The 25294-nt window shown below is 38.6% G+C and overlaps 1 protein-coding gene across 4 annotated transcripts in view; it reads right to left on the bottom strand.

Annotated features, from left to right (window-relative positions):
• The window catches only part of dym (dymeclin), a 191032-nt gene that overhangs the window by 29038 nt on the left and 136700 nt on the right, over window positions 1-25294 (bottom strand). For all 4 annotated transcript variants that reach the window (XM_008102762.3, XM_008102761.3, XM_062972565.1 and 1 more), the window contains 2 exons: window positions 14782-14964; window positions 6404-6517 (listed from right to left, as the gene is read on the bottom strand). In XM_008102762.3, coding sequence (XP_008100969.1) covers window positions 6404-6517; window positions 14782-14964 — 297 coding nt within the window. The remainder of the gene's footprint in view (window positions 1-6403; window positions 6518-14781; window positions 14965-25294) is intronic.

The raw sequence follows: 25294 nt of genomic DNA, 5'->3' as shown, positions 1-25294 counted from the left end.
AGCATCACAGCATAAGATCTTGAGTTTGTGTTCCTGTTAAAGACCAGGAGGCAGCATGGGGGGAAGTGCGTCTTCTTGCTATTTTCTGTATTAGTATGTTGCATCACTAAACCTGGCAGTTTTAAATGGCTGATATCCGGCAGGGGCATTTCACACACTGAAGAGAGGTAAAGATGCCCACCAAACAAGCCTACCAGCTCAATGTGCTTTGCCTGGAAAAACTGTATATCATACATGGCACATGAGTGTGCTATTTGAATGTTTACTATTACTCACAAAGAGGTTTCTAATACATAAAAATAGTTATGAAGTATTCCATAATGATCAGCAGTTATTATAAGCAGTATTATATAATCTATCATCAGATATATTTTATGATTAATGTATGAATCCAGCCATTTTAATTTTTAAAAACACCCAAAAGCCTAGGTAAACTTATTCACAGGTCAATGTAAGTATTGCACCTGAGCTCTTATTGAAAAACAAACATCCCTTTCACTGAGTGGAGTGGGGAAAGGCCAGACTTTAGTCTATCCAGAGAGAACCTAAAAGAAGCACCATTTCCCTCTACTCTCTCTGCTGGCACTTTTCACTCTGTGCCCCTATCCATGGGTCACATAAAAATCCATGATTTTGTCCCCCAAACCTCCCTTTAACTTGTATGTGAGGCCAACCTATATATGAGTACAGAGAATAATTTTATCTTTCTTCATTCGTGTGTTAATCCTAGTGGTCTAACGAAACCATCATAAAGTCTGATTTAGATTTAGCAAAACTGTAACATCTGTTACACCAAGGCTATTTATTCAGCCTCTTGTAAAACGCAATTGTCAGGTTCAGGTACATGCAGAGCATGGACCACAACATGAAGAAGAGTTACCTATTTCTTTCCCTACTCAATGTTGAAATCAGATTGTAGTTACACTCTATGTGTCCTTTTTACAATGCTCCCTGTGGTCTCTCTCTTGGTAGCTCTAAGACAAATTGTAATAGAATCAAACTTGTTATCATAGGTTGCATTTACCAAACATTATTTTGTTTTAGTTCAAGAGCATATAAACGAGACTACTGTCTCTAAAACAGTGGGCACTTCATTCTAGCCAATACAACACTCTATGACTGTGTGTGTAATCCGATTTACGGCAGCCAAATGATGTTTTAAGTTTACTTTGGTTTATATACAAGAAAGAATATCAAGGCAAACATTTCAAGCCTCTTTACAATCAAAACAGAACAGAATTTCCTTTCAAGCCAATGTCCGAAAGAAACTTAGGTCAAGTCCTAGCCAGCTAATGCACTCTTGCATTTTCTAAAGCTAGCAGCAAACCAGATTTCGTCAGTGAGGTTTGGCAACGTGAGGAATCCTGCAACCAATTTCATTTCCTGATAAATGAACGGTCCACAGGGGAAAGTCGGCCAGAGAGTTTCGGAATTGTTGAGGGCTCAGACATTACTGAAAGGCTCCTCAAAGGAGCCAGACAGTCTATTGCTTATCACTGCTGAGCCAAAGAGCACCACGCGAAAACACTGGAAGTGCCAGACTCCATTTAGGGCTCTTACTAAAGAACAATGTGATAGCACTTTGCACACATGTGCTAGCACCCTTTAAAACACACACAGGGGCTGCAATACACTTCCCACAATGTTCTAAGCCCTGGCTCTGGAAACACATGGCCTATACAAGAATGCTTTCGTTGTCTATATTGCTTATACATTTTTAAAATAAGCCCCTCATAAACGAAGTATGTTTTGAAACGTTACCTGAGAAATTACAATATATGTTTCTGTGTGTTTTGAGAAAGAAGAGAAAGACAGAGAGGCAATACCTCTGGGTATATATGCTTGACCAAAGTTATCAGTGTGAATTAAATTGTAACTACAGCTGGCCCTCCATATTGATGGGGGTTTGGGGTGCAGGACTCCCGTGAAAGTGGAAAAGCCACAAATATCTTTAACCCCTCCAACCTTAACTCTTAATACTTTTGTCTATATTTTACTGTCATGCCACATTGTTCAAAGCAGATTGTAGTTAAATAGCTTTATCATGTTCAAAATTATTTATAATATCTATCCTGCAAAAAAAACAACAACATTCTTCTTACACATCAGTTGTTGTGGGCTGACAAATGTGACAAAAATGTATGCTAAAAAAGATTCTCAACTGTTTAAATCTTTCCTTACAATCAAACTCCTATTTCCTACAATAGTTTCAATTAGCTCATAACCTTTAAAGCTTCAGTTCTTTGAAATGTTAAGCAAAGCTGCCATACATTCTTGGATGCTGGACAGGAACCAGAGCTGAAGATTTGTTTACTCTTGGTCTATAAAGGAAAAAAAATGTTTTATGGAGGGCTCCTTACAAGCGAGAAAGCCAGGTAATTATGTTCTGTTGAAGAACTCTGTGGCTGTCTTACAGTAAAAGCCTGATGTTGTACGGCAAGGCAGACATTCAAGAGAGCCTTGCTAATGCACTTTTGCCTATATTAAGGTGGTGAAGTCTTGTTTGCAGCCTTTTTCCTCTTGAAGGGAGCAAGAGGTGCCAGAAAAGCATTAGGGCATTTTAAAACTTTCATGCTTGAATGAGCAGCAAAAAAAATCCCTGTTCCTTTCTTGCACTGCTCAGCAAAGCTGTTCACAGTTGTCTTAAGTTTCCTCCTCTTAAGAGGTTTTTCCTCCTTGACATTTCCTTACCATGAGATAAATCCCAACAGCAGGGCCTTGAACCAAATTAAGGTAGAAGTGTTGTTTTAACTCTAGAACTGAGTGGCAGCTAGAATATAAAAGCAAACCTCAGGTGTTTAAGTTCTCAGGTTCAGTTATATTTTAAAAATGAATTTCCTGCAGCCCATCAAGGGATTCCTCCCTCCCCTGGAGAAGTCTGTCCTAATATTTATTAAAATATATACTGTAGGGTTTTCAGTCCCAGAGGAAAGGTAAGAGAGCACCATCACCCCCCTCGCTTTTTCTCAAATGTTGAGAGTAATATGTATATAAATGAGGTTTTAGTTTCAAAATGAACAAGCTCTCTTTGGGAGAGTCACACAGAGGTTGTGGATGCCATGGTAAACACCACTACTGTTACATCAAGCGGTCCTTTGACCAATGGTATATTTTAGTGTAACTAGGACCTTATGTGGAAAAAGGACTCCTCTTTGTAACAGCAAAATAAACCAATTCTTGGAATGAGCCACAGTTTCAAGAGTCTTTTAAGACTCACGCTGGAGCAGATTATTTCACTGAGTATGTTGGTGGCATTTTCAGATTTCAAGAAACTGGAATATAAAACTATCATTTGGTTTTCTGGACCTTCCACAATAAACGTGCCTAAATATAATTTTGCTTGTTTGGGGGGAAAAAAGCAATTTGTACCGGTGCACAGGGAGATAGCAATTTATTCTTGACATCAGGAAATAAAATAAAGCTGATCACAGACTTATGCTGGATGTCCTAGAAATTCATAGAGAAATGTTCTCTCAAGTTTTAAAAAAAATGATTTTTAAATTTGGTTTTTCACTTTTACGAGGGTCCTGTGCCCCTAACTCTAGTGAATGCGGAAGGCTGCCTATACAGCACTCAACTGCCTTGTACTGTAATAGGATAAGGCTCACTGGTCCAGCTCCGCACAGGATGAATCAGTACTTTCCAGGCCAAGCAAATGCATGTAAAAGAAAGTTAGATGCAAGTTCAGCAATGCGGTCTTTCAAAATCAGGGAAAATCTGGGCATCTTAGAAGAATAAAAATGCGGGAAGCAAAAGTTTCGGGTTAATACTCTTGGTTTCTCATAGTCCAAACTATTTAGTGCCAGCAATTAGTAGAAAGATATGAGATTTGTGCAAAGAAGGTAAGGCACTTATGTTTAGACAGAATCCTTCCTATAGTTACAATAAATTAGTTTTCCAATAATACTGCAAATTCACCCTTAAAAGATGATTTTCAAATGCTTTTCAAAAAGAATCTTAACTCTGGAGCGTGGCCTAAACATTCAGTGTTAGATTTGTTGTATCAGTGTCCATTGGAACACAATGTATGCTATGTTTGTATCCTGCCTTTTAACGACTGAATTCGGAATAACACAATTGTGTCTCAATTGTGTTGTCTGATTTATCTAAATTTCAGTTATTTGAGATCCTCTTTTTAAGAGGTGGCATAATTCTTGTATCCCAGGGAATGATATACCTTCTTGTAATATTCATGGCGCAAGAACCTGGTAGTTCTAAGTATAGCAGTATTTCTATTTTTAATCATCCTTCATGCTCTTTTTGTGATGGGGAAGTCATTTAACTAGGAATAAAGCTCTAAGTATCCTCCAAAAGCATTTTGGACTACTGAAGACAAAGATGATCTTCACAGCAATGAGCTAAAAAGAGCATAGTTTCTGTCACTCACCTTTGGTTATCTTTTAAAAGAGTTGTCCTCAGGTTTCTGTTAAGTAGGACAAGTTTCAATAAATGCTAGACATTTCATGACATACAGGCAATGGGCAACATAAAACCATACTGGCAAGTATGTGAGAAGCATAAAAGAAGAAAAGAAGGAGTAAAAAATAAAAGAAAACTGAGCCAATACACTGCAAAATAAAATAGAGAAATTCAACAGAGGAAAGCCATTTGTAAAATAAATGTTTTCTCTTCAAATGGCTTAAGCAGCGGGAAGTTCCTTTCAAAAGCATTTAAATGTGATCTCTTAAATGTTACTCAAATGTTAGCTTCTAGTTAATAATGTCTAGTATTCAGAACAGGTTTCCCCACTTACTACCAAAAGAAATGGGAAAAAAGAGAAAGTGCAGCTATCTTCTGGCTAGCTTCCATGAACCCCTGAGATAATACTCATAGGCCAGAAACAGCCTCACTCCTTTCAGACTCCTAATCCTCAAAGTACAGATAATTTCACCCAAAAGGAGGAGGGGAGTCTGTGAACTTTGGTGGGAGGAAGAGAGAGACATGGACGCCAGTTTCTACTTATTGCTCTGATCTTTAAATTGCTCTTAATAATTATCTTCTGCCATAAAACAGGGAGCCAGGGCTGTGGGCTGCTTGTCTGCCACTGAGACAACTCTATCTCTGAAACGTTGCCGCTTCCACCCCAAGACTGGGGCCTATTAGCCTCATTTATCTCCTCCCACCAGGGTGAAGGAGAAATCCAAGAGCTGGTTATTTCAACACCTGCTTTTTTATCTCCTTGCTCCTGCTGCAATCTTCAAAGATGGCTAATTCCTAGTTTGGACTTTCCCTGCTTTGGATGGCCAGGAGCAGGCACTTGAAAGCAACAGCTAATTATATCACACTTCTCTCAAAGAGCACTCAGGTAAAGAGGAGCTAAGGGGATTTCCAGTTCTCAGAGATGTGGCTTAAAACATGTCCAGCCTCCCTTTCCACTACAAACAAGTCCATCTTCTTCTACCACAAACGTGGTGCTTCTGCTCTGTCTCTCCAAAAGAAGAACACAGCAACAGTTTTGGTGGATCAACAACAAAACTTCACCTACCAGTCTAGCATCAAATCTTTCACTTCTTATCTTGAGGCTTGAGCATACTCAACAAAGTACACAAACATTCACATGCTACATATGATCATGTAGAAAAAAAGTGAACCTCTGTCAAATATCTTTGCAGTACAAATACTCCTTCATTAAGTATCCTAACAATGGCAAGCCACTGTTACTTGAAGTCACAGAGTGTTCTCCTGTAAGATTCTATTTTGTGTAAATAGCATTAGTATCTACTTGAACTGTGCTTCCCCCAAGTACCAATGGCTGACAGATTCAGCAGATTTCCTCATGATGCTTTCCGATCATGGGATCATTGTGTGATGTATGCCTGAAGTTCATGCAGGGAAGTGGTTCCTTATCTGGGATCTGGGTGTGTAGACAATAATATACTTCCCATAAACAGCAGGTCCAAAGCTTGGGGAGTAAGAGAAAGTGCAAGTACATAGTTGCATGCACTGCCAGATCCAGTTTTATCATTTGAAATCCATAAGACCTTATTGGCTAGAACTGACCTTTGCCATGTTTAGCTGGTGCATCAACTATGATTCCTCATGGAAAGGGATAGGGTACATCTGCAATGTACAATCAATGCAATTTGGCACCACTTTAACTGCCATGGCTCGATGCTATGAAATCATGGGATTTATAGTTATAAACAAAGAACTTTAGCCTGGCAGTTAAAACTGTGTCAAACTATAACAATTCTACCATGTTGGTGCACCTCCCAACTAGATGAATGTAATGCATTGTACTTGAAACTATCCTTGAAGATGAGCTAAAGCTTCAGCTAGTATACAATTTGAAATCCCAATTTATAACATTATTACAAGTGTGGATGCATTTAAGAAAACTTTGTTCAAGACCAACCATGTTTTCATGGTAAAATGCTACTCTAAAGGCTCTGCCAACACTCACTCTGAGCCTGTCCTTGGGCAGTGCAACAGCTCCCTGCTTGATGATTTCCAGGACGCGCTCCACTGACAGTTCAGACCCAGCTTGTTCAATCCGAGAGCTAAAGAAACTGATCACCTGAAAAAGAAGGGGAAAACAGTAGATGCATGAGTTAGCTAAGCAATGCCCAATGCATTTCTTAGAAGCACAAAAAAAAAACCCTTGGTAACAATCATACATGAGCGGTGATTATTATTTCTGCAACCTTTTTGCCTTTTTGATATAAGAAATCTCTATGAAATTAATGGGGTCCATCATATGCCAACCAGCGATTTGAAGGCAACACACACACACACACACACACACACACACACACAAAATGTTCAATTGTCAAATTGATGCTAGAGTGAAGGTAATATTTAGCATTCACATTTCAAAGAGATCATATAGGGAATTCAAACATTGTTATTTGTAAATCTACCCATTACTTGAATATGCTGTGGCTGCGATCTAAGAATGTATATAGACCTATCAAAAAAGGTGGTGGTATGCCAAACTGGTGAGGCTGAAAGACAAGTAAAAGTTATCTGAATATCTGGCAGATGTGATCGCAGAGTTGGGTCTGAGCCACAAAGCATAATCTCACAGTCCTCTACATTTGTTCAAGATCAACCATATAACTCTAACTTCACTACACACAACCTCCTCTTCCAACACATAAGATCTACACATAGCATGTCTTTTTTGTGATCAACTCACTACAACCACATAAAGATCTGTTTCATACCATAGAAATATATTAATTTGATATCACAGAGTTTTCTTGACGAGACTTATTCAGAGGAAAGCTTTGTCTTCCTCTGAGGCACAGAGTATGTGACTTGCCCTCTGTCACTCAATGGGTTTCCATGACTGATTGGGGATTTGAACCTTGGTCTCCAGTTCTAGTCCAAGGATTAAACCACTGCACCACACTGGTTCTTTTTCTTCCCCAACATCTCCTTCCCAAGTATTTGCATTGGTAGCTGATGTATATGTATTCATCTTGGTAAGCGGTATTAGCTCATGGTCTTCACTACCAATTTAAACAGAAAGATTTCTAAGAAAGCCTACCATTGAAAGAGTCTTATTATTGCAGCTCTGTTACAGTTCTTAGAAGCATGGAGCCCATTTCCTTACATTTCAGAGACTACAGGTTGAGTATCCTTTATCTAAATATCCAAAATGCTCCAAAATCATCCTCATGGGTGGCTGAAATAATGACACCTTGGCTTTTTGATGCGTCTATGTACACAAACTTTGTTTCACACATTTTTTAAAAAATATAGTGTATAAATAACCTTCAGACATATGTGTAGAAGGTGTATGTGAAACATAAATGAATTTCATGTCTAGACGTGGGTCCCATCTCCAAGATATGCAAATATTCCAAAATCCAAAACACTTCTGGCCCCAAGCATTTCAGATAAGGGATACTCAACCTGCATATAACAATTCAAAATTAAGTGTAGGAAAGAACTATGTTTAGACCAGGGTTCCAGCTCCATGATATTTCATCATGTACGTATATAACTATATAAGAATCCAAAATATGTCTGATTTCAAGCATTTCGGGTATACAATAAATAAAGCAAGTCTACAAAGCCTGCAGACGATCTGTTTCTAAAATGTACATGCAGTCTTGAGAAGGCAGGTAGATTAATGCCCAAAGAGAACCAAGTCCATGTCATTGAGAGAGTTAATATCCCCATGATAATCTTCTTCAAGGACGGGAAATGCTTTACTGCAGAGCCATAATGTGCTTGGGATGCCTTTGTACTGCGGAGCTAGACACCCAACTGGAGCCGTTAAGCCTAATTAGGCCCTTACAACTCTGCTGCTATTAGTAAAACAAAAGGCAAGCTGATGGCTTGATTACTCTGGGATTCAAATGAGACACACCATTGCTGCAAGCAAGTGCAGGCATTAGCCACTCCTTTTTAGAGCTGGAGACTTGTCAGGCTTTTCAAAATATGCTTAAAGGGCAAAGCATATGAAATTCAATAGGAAAAGCACTTCTGCATCAAGAAGGAACTAGTCTACTGATTCTAATCATACTGTGCTGCAAATCCTAAAACTTAAAAAATATATCAAAAAGCAAACATTACAAATTTTAAAAGCTCAAGCTTTATTACAGTTACATTGGATAAGGAGAACCTATAACAAAAACCTTTTAGCATAGGAATGAGCAACCATGGAAGTATTAGCCTCCTCTTGGAGGGTCCTTGGAGGGCTACCATCTCCACCACACCACTCGCAAAAAATAGCTGCATTTCTTTTGCATTTTTATGACCCCAGAGACCACAAAAATGGATATGGGGGCACATGCCTTGCCCACCCCTGTCCTAGCAGACCTCTTCAATTCAAAGTTTCTGCCAATTGGCCCATAGTATAGTGTAGTGCAGCACAGCAAGTTCATAATGAAACCTTCTCACTATCTGGCACTCTCAGATGTGCGGGATTGCAACTCCCAGCATGCTAGTGATGTTGGGACTGGTAGTATTACACATCTGGAATGGGCCAGGTTGAGAACAGCATAAACCCAAAGAGGTCAATCAATGCAGTCCATTTTCACCCTGAACGTTTGTTCTTTTTTCAGCTTTTTGTGGCTACTAAGTACACTCAGTCCTCTGAGAGTCATGGTATTGTGGCTACCTTTGCTTAGTTTCAGGCTGAGATTAGGATAGAATAGTTTGCCTGAAGCTACTCAATGAATATATGACAGAAATTAGATCTGAACTGGGATTGTGTGATGCCAGCCCACATTCCTGGTTGTTTTGAGAAGAAGGTTTAGAAAATTAAAGAGAAATTCAAACACAAATAGACAGAACCTGCAAAGTGTCCAATGAACTTATCACCCATGCTGAAGTGACTCCCTGATATCGGCTGTTTAGAACTGCAGGTATACTTTTTTGACCTCATACATAAGTCCTATTAAATTCTTGTAAATCACAGAAAAAATATCCCTCTGTTTACACAGAAATATTTAGTCATTCTTCACTTATTTCTTTGGACTTCCCCTTTCTGAGATGCCTTTTCTGTTACTTATCAGAACTATTCATCTTGCAAGAAAACCCTCAACACAACAGAAGTAATAAATAATGAACTCTTAGTAATGCTTGGGACGTCAGTCCAGAATTTTCAATTGAGAGTAAGAATGAGCTTATCACTTTCTCCAGAATAAGAATACATTCAGTTCTGGAAGAGGCTACAGTGCTAAATGAAAACAGAAATCATGCTGTCCCTAGTTATAGTGTGAGCCAGATGTTTTCTATCTGAATAATATTGGAGTTGTTACAGATCAGTTCCAAAAATTCAGGCAGCATAATTTACAAAATCATGCAAATAATGTGTGCATATGCAAAATTATGAATATGAGTAGTACAGCATGTCTCCTTTGTATTAATGTTTTCTTTTCATCAGCCAAAGCACCAGGATCACAGAAGGAATTATCACAATGAAAATTATTTCTGTTAGGCTCGTTTTCAAAATCAGGGAAGACTGAAGTCCCTCCAAGAAGTGATTACTTTTATGCTCAATTAGCAGCGAATTTTGACATTTCCCAAGGCAAGCCGGAAGTGTCCAGAATTACGAACGTATTGAAGTCATTGACAAGGGTCACCACATGGAGGATGTTACTCTTGACCTTATAAGAATCTCACTAGTATCTTGCTAGTTTCCAGGACTATTTAAAATCTCCACCATGCTTAGGCCCACAAGTAGATGAAAGATCCTGTCTCCATCCTGACAGCTATTGCCCTGATTTCCAAACGAGGGAAGAAGAGACAGGCCCAGATGTGAAGGACACTCCTGCCAACTGCCATTGCCTTGGCTTTGATAAGAGAGAAAAAGAGGCAGGAACGGCTCCATTACATGTTGGCTGAGAAGCAGATAAAAAGTCCTGCCTCCATCCCAACAGCCAGTACCCTGACTTCTGAGGGAGAGAAGAAGAGACAAGCACAGCTCCAACATGCTTAGGCTCAGACAAGGATGAAGGACACTCCCACCATCTCATCTGCCACTGCCTTGGCCTCAAAGAGGGAAAAGAAGAGGCAGGACAGCTCATTATCCTAGGCCCAGAAATGGATGAATGACACTCCTACCATCCAACTGCCACTGCCCTAGCCTCAGAAGGAGGGGGGCAGTTTCTGCTGAACCTAATCCTTTTCCTCACTGCCATCCTCTTTCCTTGTCTGCTTTGTCTCGCTTCAATTGTAAATCTGAAGGCAAGGAACCTTTTTTATTATTTTTCTTGTAAAGCACCTTGTACAGTGATGGTACTACCGGTATATAAATAGATGATAGTGATGTTCTAAATTGTTATCTCCAGGAGATCATAAAGATGACTTCCTCTTCTCATTTCACATTCTCCCACTGAGTAGAGGTGAGTGGTTCATTCTAGTTTCCATGGCTATCCCTCCAGAGCAGCTTAACTGACAACAAAAACAAGATCTTGACAAAATGTAGGTCTGTGATTCTTACATGGTCATTTTTTCCTTTTGACTTTGACACCTTTGCCACATTAAGAAGCTAGAGCTTTGAATACTTGCATGGTAGATTGGTGGATCTAATAAAAGTATCACTCTTTGGTGGATTTGGGGTGGTATTTTTCCATACATAGACTATACAGCTCCCACCATGAAGGAAACAAGGTACAGGAGTCAATAGGTGCTTCAACCAATGAAGCTAAGAGGAAAGTAAATGGTTTTTCCATTAGCAAATGTGATCCAGTGGGCTGGGAAACCTTCTAGAATACATCTTGGACACAACAGAGAACAGAAAAGGGGAGGGAAAAGAGATGAAAATCCAGACACTGGATTTAGCCCTTGGTGAGCCTACTTGTTTAGACAGCAAGTCAAAGTCTTAAATTTTGCAGCACTTATTTAAATGGAGAAAGATATCTGATGATCTTACTTCTTATTTGGGTTATTATTATACTGTGCTATAATTGTGTTGTTATACTGGTTTTCAGTGTTTTTTCTGTTAACATAAGCCACATCTGTGGATCGTCTAATGGGGAAAAATACTATAAATATGCATGAAAAGGGTTTGTATGGCTTTTCAGATCAGAAAAAATTGGCAAAATATTTCTATAAAACCAGTTTAGCAAAACGTGACAGTGACATTTAAGAAGCTGCCTTCCTGAAATATTTTTTGCTAGACCTTTGCTAACAAATTGTAATTTCAAGTATTTAGCATACAATCAGCCTTTTTAGACTATTGTATTTGTTGAATGGCTCTCAAGTTGCTGCTTTTCGAGAGCTTTTGGGCTTTTTTGGCACAAGTTTTTCCCCTCAAGTTGTGGCACCAATGAGAACAAATGAATGAATGAATTTATACTAATATACTATAACTACAACAGAATAATATTATTTGTCCTAGGCTTCAGATGGAGGCATTGATAAAGCATTTCTGATGATTGATGTTTCAATTGTTTTTAGATTGTTTTGATATTTTCTTCCTTCAGCAAGAGAACACAGCTAATTGCTCAAAAGTAACACCCAAACAAACACGCTCTCCCATCTTGCCTGTCTGCCTTCCAGCTCCTGTCTTTTGCAAGTGAAGGCGCTGGCTTCTGTACCACAACAGCATTCCAGTAAGATAGGAAATATTGAAAGTTCCCCATTCTTTTCCAATTCAACTACTTTAATACACTACCAATAAATTTACTAGGGCTGCAATTGTGAGTTATAGCAGAGGCACAATATAAAAATATGCCCATATAAAACCAATATAAAAACTCAATAACCCACACCCAATGGTAAATCAACAGTTATGTAAATTCCACTGATTCATTGGGTATAGCAACTGGAATTAGGCCTATTACAGCACTGACCCAATTCAGAACAGCCATTGTAACAAACAACAAAAGCATATTAAAGACACACAAAGCATGGTGTAGTGGTTTGAGCATCAGACTATGACTCTGAAGGTCACGGCTCAAATCCCTGCTTAAGAATGGAAACCCACTGACCAACCTCGGGCAAGTCACATTTTTTTGGCCTCACAAGAAGGCAAAGGCAAACCCTGCTTTGAACAGAACTTGTAAGACCCCCTCCCCGGTCCAAAAAAACTCCACCATGATAGAACCTTATGATTACAATAAATTGGGAATGACTTGAAAGCACACAACCATGAATGCAATATCAAGTGACAGCCCTGTGCCCTACAGCGAGCAGAATTGGATCATGAGATCCCCTTAAGTTATGACCAAACTAGTTTTGACATCATGAAATATATGGCCAATAATAAGACCTCCAGGGAACCTTAAATCTACTTAGTACTGCAGCTTAAATTTTTATTTTATTGTAAGCCGCCCTGACTCCCCTGTTGGGTGAGAAGGGCAGGATATAAATATTGTAATAAATAAATAAATAAAATTAAAGGCAGATTTTTGAAAAAAGGGGTTCTGCTGGCATAGCTTACCTGTCCGAACGTATCTCTCTCTATGATCCACCTTGGAGGTTAAGATCATTGGGGGAGGCCCTGCTCTCGGTCCCACCCCCCTTGCATGAACGACTGGTGGGGAAGAGAGACAGGGCCTTCTCAGTGGTGGCCCCTCGTCTATGGAACTTCCTCCCCAATGAAATTAGATCGGCCCCCTCCCTACTGACATTCAGAAAAAAACTAAAATCATGGATTTGGGACCAAGCTTTTGGTCAGTAAATGGGAGCAGTGCAATAAGAGACTAAAATAACATAATGACAACTTGGATCAGACCTGGAATATGACCTGGAGTGTGTGGTTTTAATTGATGTTTTAATGTTTACGTTTAATTGGTTTGGATTTTAATGCATTTGTTTATTTATTGATATGTATATGTGGCATCAAATTGTTACCTTTGTAAAGCCACCCTAGGTCCCCTTCAGGGTGAGAAGGGCAGGGTATAAGTGTGGTAAATAAATAAATAATAATAATAAACTTTATTTGTAACCCACCCTAACCCCCCTGAGGGAACTCAGGGCAGTTTCCAACAGAAAAATGGCAAACATACCTACAGAGGCTGAGTGGAATAGTACGAATAGTGGTGGAAGAAAGTATCCTACATCTAACATAACAATAGGAGATTCACAGAAGGTGGCCTACACAGCTATGTTCTCCAGCAAAAACATATAACCAGGAGACTGCCTCCACTGTCTTTGCAACCTACCTTGTTCTACCTGCCCTGTACATCCACTCCCAAATGCAAATTGTTCACCAACTGCTAACTTTTCTTTTAGTGAAAACACTCGAGTATGACCCTAAAGCCACAATTCTAAGCAGATTCATCTTCATACAGAGTGATTCCTTCAGAGACGATGATTTTATTCATTGTCAATAAAATCTGAAGAACCATTTTACCACTTTCTTAGCTGTTTCCTTGGTGACCCATGTTGAATCTTTGCACTAAATTCCAGAAATCTCCCTAAAACACAAGATGATATCTGCGCTTTGTCTTCGTGGACTATAAATTATGTCTCCAATAAACCTTATATGTGGACAGTTCCATGATCTCTAAAAATAATAATTCTGGTAATTACAGGTCTCCTCGTTAGAGAGACATAGAAGGTAAACTCATGCTACCCCTGCTTCATGCAGGCTTTGCGAGACAAGGGGCATCAACCTCATCTCCAAAAGACAGTTGTTCAGACTCAGCATAAATGCCTCCACTGAAAGACAACCACTTGGAGACAGTGTGCACTACTGCCACATATCTTGCATGTGTACCACTTGAATTTTCCCAGTAATATATAGTTGGAATCTGTTTCACTATGGTTTCCACCATTTGGTTCTAGTCCTGCCCTCTGAAGCAGCAGAGACTAAATCTGCTGAACCTTCTGTGCGACAACCCATTAGATATCAGAAAACTGGTATCTCCTCTACGCTAAAACTATTCCAGCTCATCCAACTGTTCGTCAGTGTTTCCAGACCCGCATACCTTCCAGGAAGTTTTTTTGTGAGACAGGCTCCAGAGATATCTTTGCTATGCTTTATTACTTAAGTGCATCAGAAAAAGAGAGTTCAACATTATCCGCTCAGCTATATGAATATTGTAACATTTTTCCCCCTTCTTTCCTCCCTAATTTTCTATTTCTACCTTTCCTGTTGGATCACAAGTCTGAAGTTGTACCTCTACTGTCTTTTAGTTTTTTACAGCCCCTGTAAGTTATATATACTTTACAAATAAATAACCATCATTGACATATGTGTGTGAATCACACATACCACATACTCAACCACATATGCAAACATCAGAAAGATATCAAGTAGCCTTCATCAATGAATGCAGCAACTGTTAAAGACAAAAATCATATATATGAAAAAACCTGTTTAAGGAAAGCAGCATTAAAGGCCATTTTGAAATATCATGAAATTTTACTTACCAAATCTATATTCTGCATGATATCCTGGAAAGATGGATGAGTTCGAAATTGCTCAAAGAGATCACGCTTATAAAGCAATGCATAAACTAGATTAGGGTTATGGTGTAGCGAGTTTGTCAAGCATGAGTTGATTATCTCTAACATCATTCGAATGACTTCTTCAATCACATTCAGATCTTGAGCCTATAAGATACACATAGAAGATATGCATATTAGGCAGAATATGGCAAATTCTTTCAGCCAGGCACTATTTCTATTGTAAATGGTTTTGCAAATGATAATTAAGGGGGTACACTAATTTTAATTTTGCATATAAATACTGATATTGTTCAGAAAACCACATAATGTCAATGCAAGTTAAGACAGGTTGAATATCTTTTATCCAAAATGCCTGGGACCAAAAGTGTTTTGGATTTTTTTTTTAGATTTTGGAATACCTGTTGTAGCATACAAGTACCTAAGATATCTTGGAGATGAAAACCTAAATCTAAACACAAAATCCATGGATGTTGCATATACATCTTATATGCTTAAGTTTGTACATGAAACAAAGTTTGTGCACAGTGAACCATCAGAAATCAAAGCTTATGTTCTGTCCTAGGTCTATTCCTCCACAGCCAAGTCAATGTCTTATCGCAGCACACATGACTCTAAAGGCACCAAAGTTGCCTTAGGCAAAACACAGGACAGTTGGAAAACGGCTACCTTTTAGTGTCTTCTGGGCAGGGTCATATCATTATTTAGATGTAGCAGAGGTTCTCACTATTTAAGCCAGTGACAGCTTAAGAAAGACAGGTCTTTAACAATGTTTGAAACAGAGTCTTGAGCTTTCAAAGAAGTCAGTTAAACTATGCAAAATAGGTGTCTCCCATATATATGGATATATGTCATCTGTTTAATTCATATAGCTAATTCATATAGTTAATTTTACCATACACCATTAAAGTGGCAGATCAGCAGCAATTTGTCTGTCTACCAGACAGTAATCTTTTCTGATCCATATCCTCAGTAGACAATACAGTTCTCCCACATTTCACAATTCCAGTTTAAAAACAAAAACTAATAACACATTCTATTTTTGCCACACTTAAATAAGCCTTGTTTTTAATAGATGAGTTTTAATGTTTTAATTATAACTCGGTTAATGTTATTTTTGTCTTATTGTAGTTGTTTGGAGTGCTATTTTTAGTGAATAGTTTATTAAATGCATTCAGTTTTGCTTGTTGAATAGATAATTTACAGGTATCCTTAGCAGAAATATCTCCCTTCCTTGGCACAATGCAACTTCAGCTAAGCACAGGGTTCCAACAAACAACTAGTATAAAATAATAAAAATACAGAAGGTGGAATCTGATCAATAATATAGACATGGAGGAGAGAGAGAAAGGCATAAAAGCCAAAATTCAGTTTACTAACTAGTTACTGAAGTTTGTCCACTATAGGTCAAAATCTTTGATGGGGAGTGGGATTAGGAATTCCTGCTTAGGTGTTGCAGACTCAGGGCCTTGGCTTCCTTGATTGAGTCTGTTCATCCGTAATGTGGTCTTTCTCTTTTCCTACTGACTTCTACCATACCAAGTGCTACAGTCTTCTCTAGAGAGCCATGTCTTCTCATTACATGACCAAGGTATCACAGTCTCAGTTCAATCATCTTAGATTTCAGGGAGAATCAGGCTTAATTTGCTCTGAGATGTAATTATTTGTCTTCTGAGGGTCCTTCCAGACAAGCCCTTTTCCCAGGATCTGATCCCAGGTTTTAATGATAACAACAATAACCTTATTTTTATACCCCCCCCCCATCTCCCAAATGGGACTCGGGGTGGCTTTTTTTTTTTTAACACAGGGGGCCAATGCCCCTAGATATCAATATAAATGATCCATCAAAACAAAACATAGATAAAATAAAAACAATAATAGTAACAAAATAATTTTAAACACAGTTTCAATAAAACATAAGAATATCAAACAGTCGCATTTTCTGTTTATCCAAGATTATCTGGCAGTGCACACTCCTAATCCAGTTTAAAGCAGAAAACCTGGGATCAGATCTTGGGATAAGGGGCCTGTCTGGAAGGGCCCTCAGCAGTCCATGGTGTGCATAGAACTCTTTTCCAGAATCACATTTCAAATGAGGCTGCACCTACAATGCATTAATACAGTTTGATACCACTTTAAGTGTCATAATTCAATACTATGGAATTGTGGGAGCCGTAGTCTTAATGAAGCATCATTTGCAAGAGAAGACTAAAGACCTTGTAAAACAAAAACTCTTATGATCCCATAGCACTGAGCCATGGCAGTTCAGCAGGTGTCAAACTGCATTAGTTCTACAATGCTGATCCATCTGTTAGATGAAGGATGAGGGTTTGTCTTAATAGGACACTTTTGCAGACTCCTAGCAGGCCATCATAAGATATAAATCAAATAAATAAATAGGAGCCTAAAGAACACTCTAAGACAAATACTACAATATAGCTATATAGAATTTTTTCACACGCATTCATCAAAAGGATATTGCAGATTCCTTTAAGCATTGAGAATAGCTTTACATATCAGTCTTCCACAAAGAGGGAGCGGCAAGGATAGCAGGGAAGTTTAATGAGGAGAAAGTCAAGAACAGGGAGTATATGAGAGAGTGGTGAAATATTGTCAAAATATGATAAAATACCGCACTTCCCCTGCTCTGTGCCACCAGAATGAAGTAAGACATGGCTACAGCTAGACGTAGTGTCAGGGAAGATACAAACAAAGCTATAAAAACATTTCACAATTACAAAGAATTTTTTTATCATCCTGTGTAATAACTTCCATACCAGTTTCAAAACAAAGCAAAGAATTTCTTTCTCCCCTCTCTCTCTCTTCAAGATAATGGTTCCAATGAAAAATATTGTGGCAGCATTTTCCTTCAATCCAACAGCTGCTATCCACAACGAAAGGTATATAATTAGACTGGTATTTCTGCACTACATAGTTTAGGCTTTTATAACAGTTGTGACCCACACCACTAATGCGGAAATTGTAAGATTAATGCAAACGAACATCTTAACATTGGGATTCTGGGGCGATTATCCTTGGACTCAGTTGCTGAACATTCAAATATCAAGCAGAACATCAGGAATGTTTGGCATTGGTACAAACAATATTTTTGTGATGTTTTGCTTCACTAAGGTGCCACATCTGTCTGCATCCTTTTGAGAAAGTAAAGCAAGGAACAGTTGCCCAAACCTGGGATCTCCATCATCTTCATCTCCAAAAAGTCACAAACTCCAGTTTTGAATAAACTTCATCTAGGGGATATCAAGTGTGAGTGAAACCCATTCTAAGGATCACAGTTCAATAAATGAGACAACCAAAGTCCTGAAAATGACAACAAATGGTGCTCACAGATTCCCTTGTCCCAAAAGAAAATGTGTGAATCTGCTGAGCCATTTGTTAAGAATGAACACAACTGGTTCAAGATTGCTGTCTTAAGGTCCTGTTTAGTCCAACTGTACTTAGATCTATGATGCTAGGCTTCTTTCAAAATGTCAGTTTGCCTGTGGATGTGAATGTAAAGTAACTGTGCACCCCCTTTTCCATGAAATGGAAACTACTGAAACATATTTGCCACATCATTCACTCCTGATACCTTTGCTACGGTTTATTCAATACCATCATATTGCAGTTTGTGCCTTTTCTGAGATTAATTTCTTAAGCATTTACAATGTATAGATGCTCACAGGAGACACATAAAGCAAATACATAGAAAAAATAAAGATATTTAAAAATTTAAAGCAAAGAAAAATTAGAACAGAACCTTTTTTTTAAAAGTCATAGAATCATAAAGTTGGAAGAGACCTCATGGGACATCCAGTCCAACCAAGAAACAGGAAAATCACATTCAAAGCACCCCCAACAGATGGTCATCCAGCCTCTGTTTAAATAAAGCTTAAATAAATCATCCAAAACAAAGTAGAACAAAAATATCTACAGTCAATGATATGTCTAAACTCTCCAGGATGAGAGTTTCATAACATCCTCCCACAAAAATAAAAACCACCAATCCCACATTTCCATCAATATAGGTTATTTCTGTAGTGGGACACAGAACAATGCCTTGGATGAACATTGTGAACTAGGCGCAGGGCCATATGGTCATATACAGCTCAGTGATTTGCAGATTAAATTACTACAACGAGTGATTTAGGGAGTCTCCAACTATGCAGAAATTGCTATTTTTGTACTGGTTGAACTACTTTGATTCCATGCGGACAATCATTTGAGTTCACTATGAGAGGGAATAATATTACTCTACGTTAATAGAACACTTCACCTTAGTAGCTTAGAGTGGTTAATGTATGGTTTCCAGATGGCCTACATTTCTTCTTGTCAACCTGAGGGCATTTGCAGCAGAACAAGACCCTGTGATTTCAGAAGGTGCCACTGTTTTCTTGTCCTCTGCCTGATATGGGGGGGGGGGGGGCAGAACCCTACTTATGGAGGAATGTCAACATACTGTTTCAACAAAAGTAGATTCTATGCTAGTTACGTAAACTTGGAGTGTTAAAATCTCTAAGCTTCATCTCCAAGTAACAATAAAATGTTAACGATGAGGGTATATTAAAATAATGTGTTTCTTCAACAGAAGAACTTGGAACCATCACATGAAAATTATTCCTTACATTTTCAAGATTAACTATCATTTTGTCACAAAATACGTTAATGGCTCAACTGCTTCTAACAATTTGGATGGCCATGACAATTTAAAAACAAAATTTAAAAACAAGTATATTTTGAATATTAGAAGCCAGACACAAATCAAAGGAAAGGGTTCTCTCCAACATACTTTATTTGTGAACTGGGGAATGCTGAACTAAAGGATCTTTAGACTGATCCAAGCAAAGCAAGTTTGTGTTCTTCACACATGCCTGTAAAGTGACAGTGACCTGTGAGCAAACAACACACTACCAAAAACAACCTCTCTAAGTCATTTCCCATGTGTTTCGTGCTCTATTAACAAGTCTCCTTCAAGATTTGGGGGAATATTTATCCTACAAACAGCAGGCTGGCTTCATCAGTCATTCTGTCTCCTGAGGCCGACAGAACATAGAAGAAGCATAAAAGAGTGTGTTGATTAAAACACAGATGAACTTGTAAAATGTCAGAGTGAGACACCACAAGGAACTTTTCTGAAAATGTCCCATTTCAAAAGGCCAACTCCACCACTTATTTGTAATATATGTATTTGTAGTGGGGTTTTTTTCAGTGTTTATGTGTTTTAATTGTTCTGCAACCCGTCTCGAGCCACAAGAAAGAAATAAAATCATCATCATCATCATCATCATCATCATCATCATCATCATCATCATCATCAGATACACAAGATTAGTTCACAGCAAACAAGATCACTATGCTGGCTTTTGTATTCAATTACACGTTGAACACTTCCCAACTGTCTAGGGCTGTGTGATGTATTGGTGAATAATGGGTGCAGATCTGAGTAGGATGGCCTTTTACAGCTGACAAATGGTAACTTTGTCAGCACTGATTGTTTTTAAGTGCAGGCCAAGGTCTTTAGGCACTGCACCCAGTGTGCCGATCACCACTGGGATCACATTTACTGGCTTGTATCAGGGTCTTTGAAGTTCTATCTTTAAATCCTCATATCATGTAAGCTTCTCCTCGATTCTGCTGTCACCTGGGATGGCAACATTGATGATCCATACTTCATTTTTTTTCTCCCATGATCGTGAGGTCAGGAGTATTGTGCTCCAAAACTCTGAGCGCATGTTTGATGTTTTTGCTATCGGTGTGTTTTATTTCAAGATACGAAGGAATAAATCAGTAACTTTTTCTTTATAAAGAAACCTTTTTTTAACCAGATATCACATAAATGTGTTGTACTACTACTGCCAGCATCATGGCCATTCAGAAATAAATATGAGAATGAAAGCAGAATTTACAAAACTACCTGTAACAGACCAAGCCCATAAGAGTTTAGTAAAGTAAAGGTAAAGGTTTCCCCTGACGTTAAGTCCAGTCATGTCTGACTCTGGGGGTTGGTGCTCATCTCAATTTCTAAGCCGAAGAGCCGGCGTTGTCCATAGATACCTCTAAGGTCATGTGGCCAGCATGACTGCATGGAGCGCCGTTATCTTCCCGCTGGAGCTGCTAGGTTGGCAGAAACTGGAGCTAACAGCGGGCGCTCATTCCGCTCCCCGGATTTGAACCTGCAACCTTTCGGTCCGCAAGTTCAGCAGCTCAGCGCTTTAACACACTGTGCCACCGGGGGCTCAATACTAAATCTATGTTTAACAGAACTTAGTCCTTGTTGAGTGTGGATAGATTTGCAGCTCGCAAATTTCTGGCATTTTGGGAAGTCAGGGGTGGGAGGGAGGGAAACCAATATTAATTTTAATTCATGCTTTACATTTCAAGCAATTAGGAATAAAATTTCCTCTGCGCGTCAGTATTTTTCCCCTGACTCATGTCTACAAATTTTATAGGAAAGCTTTTCTACTAAAAAAGGAAACTATGAATACTCAATGAAGAGGTTAATTACTTCCGATGCATTAGTGAATCAAGCTAGGAATAGGTAATACTATGAATGAATGTAAAGTAAAGGAATGAAAGGACAGAGTTCAAAGCTGTATTTTTTTTTTTAAAAAAAAAGAAACAAACACAGTTTTACCATAATCTTCAAAAATTGCAATGTAGGCTTTACCATTAGAAAAATGAACTATTTATCCTAGCTGGATTCACTGGCTAGTATCCAACACAAAGCTGCTACAACCCCAAACTGCCCATCCTTGAAATTAATTTCAACTGAACTCAAGCAGAAATATTTTTCAGTAGACTTGGATAGGATTACCGTGTAAGATAGTCAAAACCTTTGCTATTAATGAGCTTAATCATACTTATTAAAAGATTCATTACCTTTTTGTGGATTTCCCATAGCCAACTGGTCATCCAAAGTTTGAACAAAATGCTGCATTAGATAGGCCTTTTTCTGAACCACAGTGGTTCTTCTTATGTTCTTATGGACTGGTAATATACAGGCATATTAAATAACAAATACCATAATCATTGATAGTTTTAACTTCATGTCAGAGCAGCCAAAGACCAAAATAGGATAGGAAATATAGGCATTTGTGTTTTTCAAAAAGACAAGAGGCGAGCAAATTGTGTTCCTTGAACTGCATGTAGTCCTTGGACCCCATTTCTGTGGCTCCTGTTCTTTTAAAAAAAACTAGCATAATTTCAGACAATTTTGCTTGGAAACTGCTCAAACAGCTCCACTCATGCCCCATTATCCTCCCATCATAAATTATCTCAATTTCCCTCTGTAGTCCGTCTCAAAATGGCAACGGAAAGTGATGAGGTGTTATTTCAGTTGCCATTTTGAGAGAGACAGAGAGAGAGACTACGGAGGAAATTTGAGGTATTTGGACTTGCTTTGGAAGGAAGTAGATCTGAGTTTTCCCAATGAAAGCAACAAATAAGTTATACATTGTGTGTGTGTTGAATTTCAATAGTATTAGATACTTATACAGGAACTGATCATTTTAAAGATCAGATTTTATATACTGTATTGAGCCATGTATGTCTATGCACGTTCTAGAAGTATATCTAAACATTCCAAACAATTATCTACAACAGGGAAACAAGCATATGATGCACAAAAGGGAAAGATCAATAGTCTTAAACTCGGAAATGCCAAAAGGCTTAAGGCAAAAGTTATCCTTTCCCAATCTGGCGCCTTCTGAGATGAGCTGTACTGCAACCCACATTGTCTCCAGCAAATACAATGAATGAGTATGACGTTGGGGAAAGCTGACATAAACAAGAGTTCAAGTTAACCTCTTACTTTCACTATCACCCCTTGCTATTTTTACAACGTTTGCCTTAGGAGACATTAATTTTACAATCTCTTCTTCCACACCTTGGCACCCCTTCTCCCAGAAACCCCAAGGCATCTCTCAGTACACTGACTGAAAACACAAACAGGAAAGAAAAGCAATGATAGACTTGGAAGGGTTGTGATAGCAAGGATGATGCACAACAATTGTTTCAGATTAAACACTGTTGTTTGCGACATTCTTTCTTATTGTTAAAATGGATGGCGGATGAGAATTCAATGAAGAGTATGATAAACACAAAGACTCCTGACGCTGTTCAGTAGCTTGTCTTGCGGGTTGATACAGAAGAACTGACCCTTCCCCAGGAAGGACACAAGTAAACTTCTTAAAATACCATGTCAGCCTTTATGAAAAAGGCCGTTTAGAAGCAGTGTAAATAACAATGTCCTTTTACTTTTGAGGTGAAGGAGATAATGAAAACTATAGTGGGTCTTTTAGCATTAGACTATAGGTGGATCTACAGAAGTGGTTCTCAACCTGTGGGTCCCCAGATGTTTTGGCCTTCAACTCCCAGAAATCCTAACAGCTGGTAAACTGGCTGGGATTTCTGGGAGTTGTAGGCCAAAACATCTGGAGACCCACAGGTTGAGAACCACTGATCTACACAGTAGAATTAATGCAATTTGACACAACTTTAACTGCCATGGCTCAATATAATAGAATCCTGGAAGTTGTAGCTTTACAAAGTCTTTAGCTTTCCTTGCCAAAAGGTGCTGGTGCTTCACCAAACTACAAACCAAGGATTCCACAGCACTGAGCCCAGGCTGGTTAAGTAGTGTCAAACTAAATTAATTCTACAGTGTAGCTGCAACCTATGACTCTGGAGACCAAGGTTCAGTTCCCTGCTTGGCCATGGAAACTCACTGGGTGACCTTAGGTGAATCACATATTCTCAATCCCAGAAAATCCCATGCTTTAGAGTCGACATAAATGACTTCAAGACGCTCAACAACAACAAAAAAGGACACAGTGATTTTCTTTTTTAAGAGCAACATAATGTTAAAAGACTTCCTTTGTTATGTGTAATAATTAATCTTTGCTCATTACTTCTGAGGAGCAGAAATGCTTTCAGGGCATTTTGAATGAGGTCTCCTCATTCCACGTTATTTTCTGATTCTTATTTTGCAGAGACATGTCTTTGCCTGTTATCTTATATCCTGCATGTTTCAGCAAAGTTAGCAATGTTTATAAAGTCACTAATTCTACAAAATATGGTACAAAAATATAGCGATTAAAACAGACAGACAGACACAAATCTAAAACTGCAAAAAATAATTTGGCAATCATGAGATCGGGATGTCATATACTGCATAGTGTCAGTGAGTTGAAAAGGGCTGGAATGGATAGGCCTTGTGGTCTCTTCCAACTCTATGATTCTATGAAGTGTGCAAGACTTCTTCCTTTATCAGCATCTCCTCCCTGCAAGGAGTATTCTCAGATTATGAGCCTAATCTTTCAAGCAGTCTGCAAGCCTTCCAGAATATATTAAATTCCTGAGCCAGACTTTCTGTTGACAAGAACCGCCTTTGTCTTGTCAGGCTTCACTTACAGCTTATTTGTCTTTATTATTGAACTTTGAGGATGCTCAAGGGTATTGACTATTTCTGTGGTTGTAGGTGGGGAAGAGAACTAGAGTTGAACATCATATGCATACTGGTCACATCTCAGTCTACAGCTTGAAACAAATGCAAAGGCACTCATGCTCTCTCACAGTGATGTCTATTCAGCTAGTTATGTCAGCAAGAAAGGAACAAAAATACACTGAAAATAAAATGCTAAGGAAATGCATCATGGCAGGGACAACATATAGTTCCCCACTCTGCAAACACACTTCTGAAGTAACAAGAGTTGACTGTGCAGGTTCTGTATATGAAAGAGAAAACCACCATCTCCATTTTGGAGCCATTTAATTGCCCACAAAACCATTTCTGTCAGTTTGTGATGAGTGTTAATTTCAAAATTAAAAGCAACAACTCAAGGCTAAGATTTTTGAGAGCCTTAATTAACAGACTATATTTAAAAAAAGATTTAAGAGGGAAAAAGGGAGATTTGCTGTGTGTTGCATAAAATAATAAGAATAATAATAAAAAGGACTTCACATTTCAGGAAAACGCAATTAAGCTTTTTCCCAGGGCAGCGTAATATGAGTTGCTCTACACCTCGGATACACAAGTAAGCTGAAAGAACAGTGTGGGAACTGGAAAATCTCATGATCCAGGACACTTCTTTATTTTTCCCAGGCTGAGAGTTATGTTGGAAAACATGGCCAAGCCAATGTTTTTCTTTTTCTCTCAATGTAAGAAAAAGTGAAGATTGTTGGCAACCAGCTCATATTCTTGTGTGAAGCAACTTGATGCTTGCAGTGAACTTGATTCCTCTGGAAATAACATCTTTAAAATGCGAGGAAGTTTTTTTTTTCTCATGGAAGTACAACTGTTCTGTGATTATCCCTCTCTTGGTAAGTCAGCTCTTGTATAAAGCAACTGAGGAAGGAGCAGACAAAGCAGGCCATTTGCTCATTGACTATTACTTGCTTTGGAAGGCAGGTTTTATTGCCTGTCAACAAACACAGGAAGAGAAAACAGTTTTCCAAAAGTATGCAAAGTGAGGACACA

The sequence above is a fragment of the Anolis carolinensis genome, chromosome 2 (genome assembly GCF_035594765.1).
Source record: "Anolis carolinensis isolate JA03-04 chromosome 2, rAnoCar3.1.pri, whole genome shotgun sequence".
NCBI classification, from domain to species: domain Eukaryota; kingdom Metazoa; phylum Chordata; class Lepidosauria; order Squamata; family Dactyloidae; genus Anolis; species Anolis carolinensis.
This window is presented reverse-complemented; position numbering and strand designations above follow the sequence as displayed.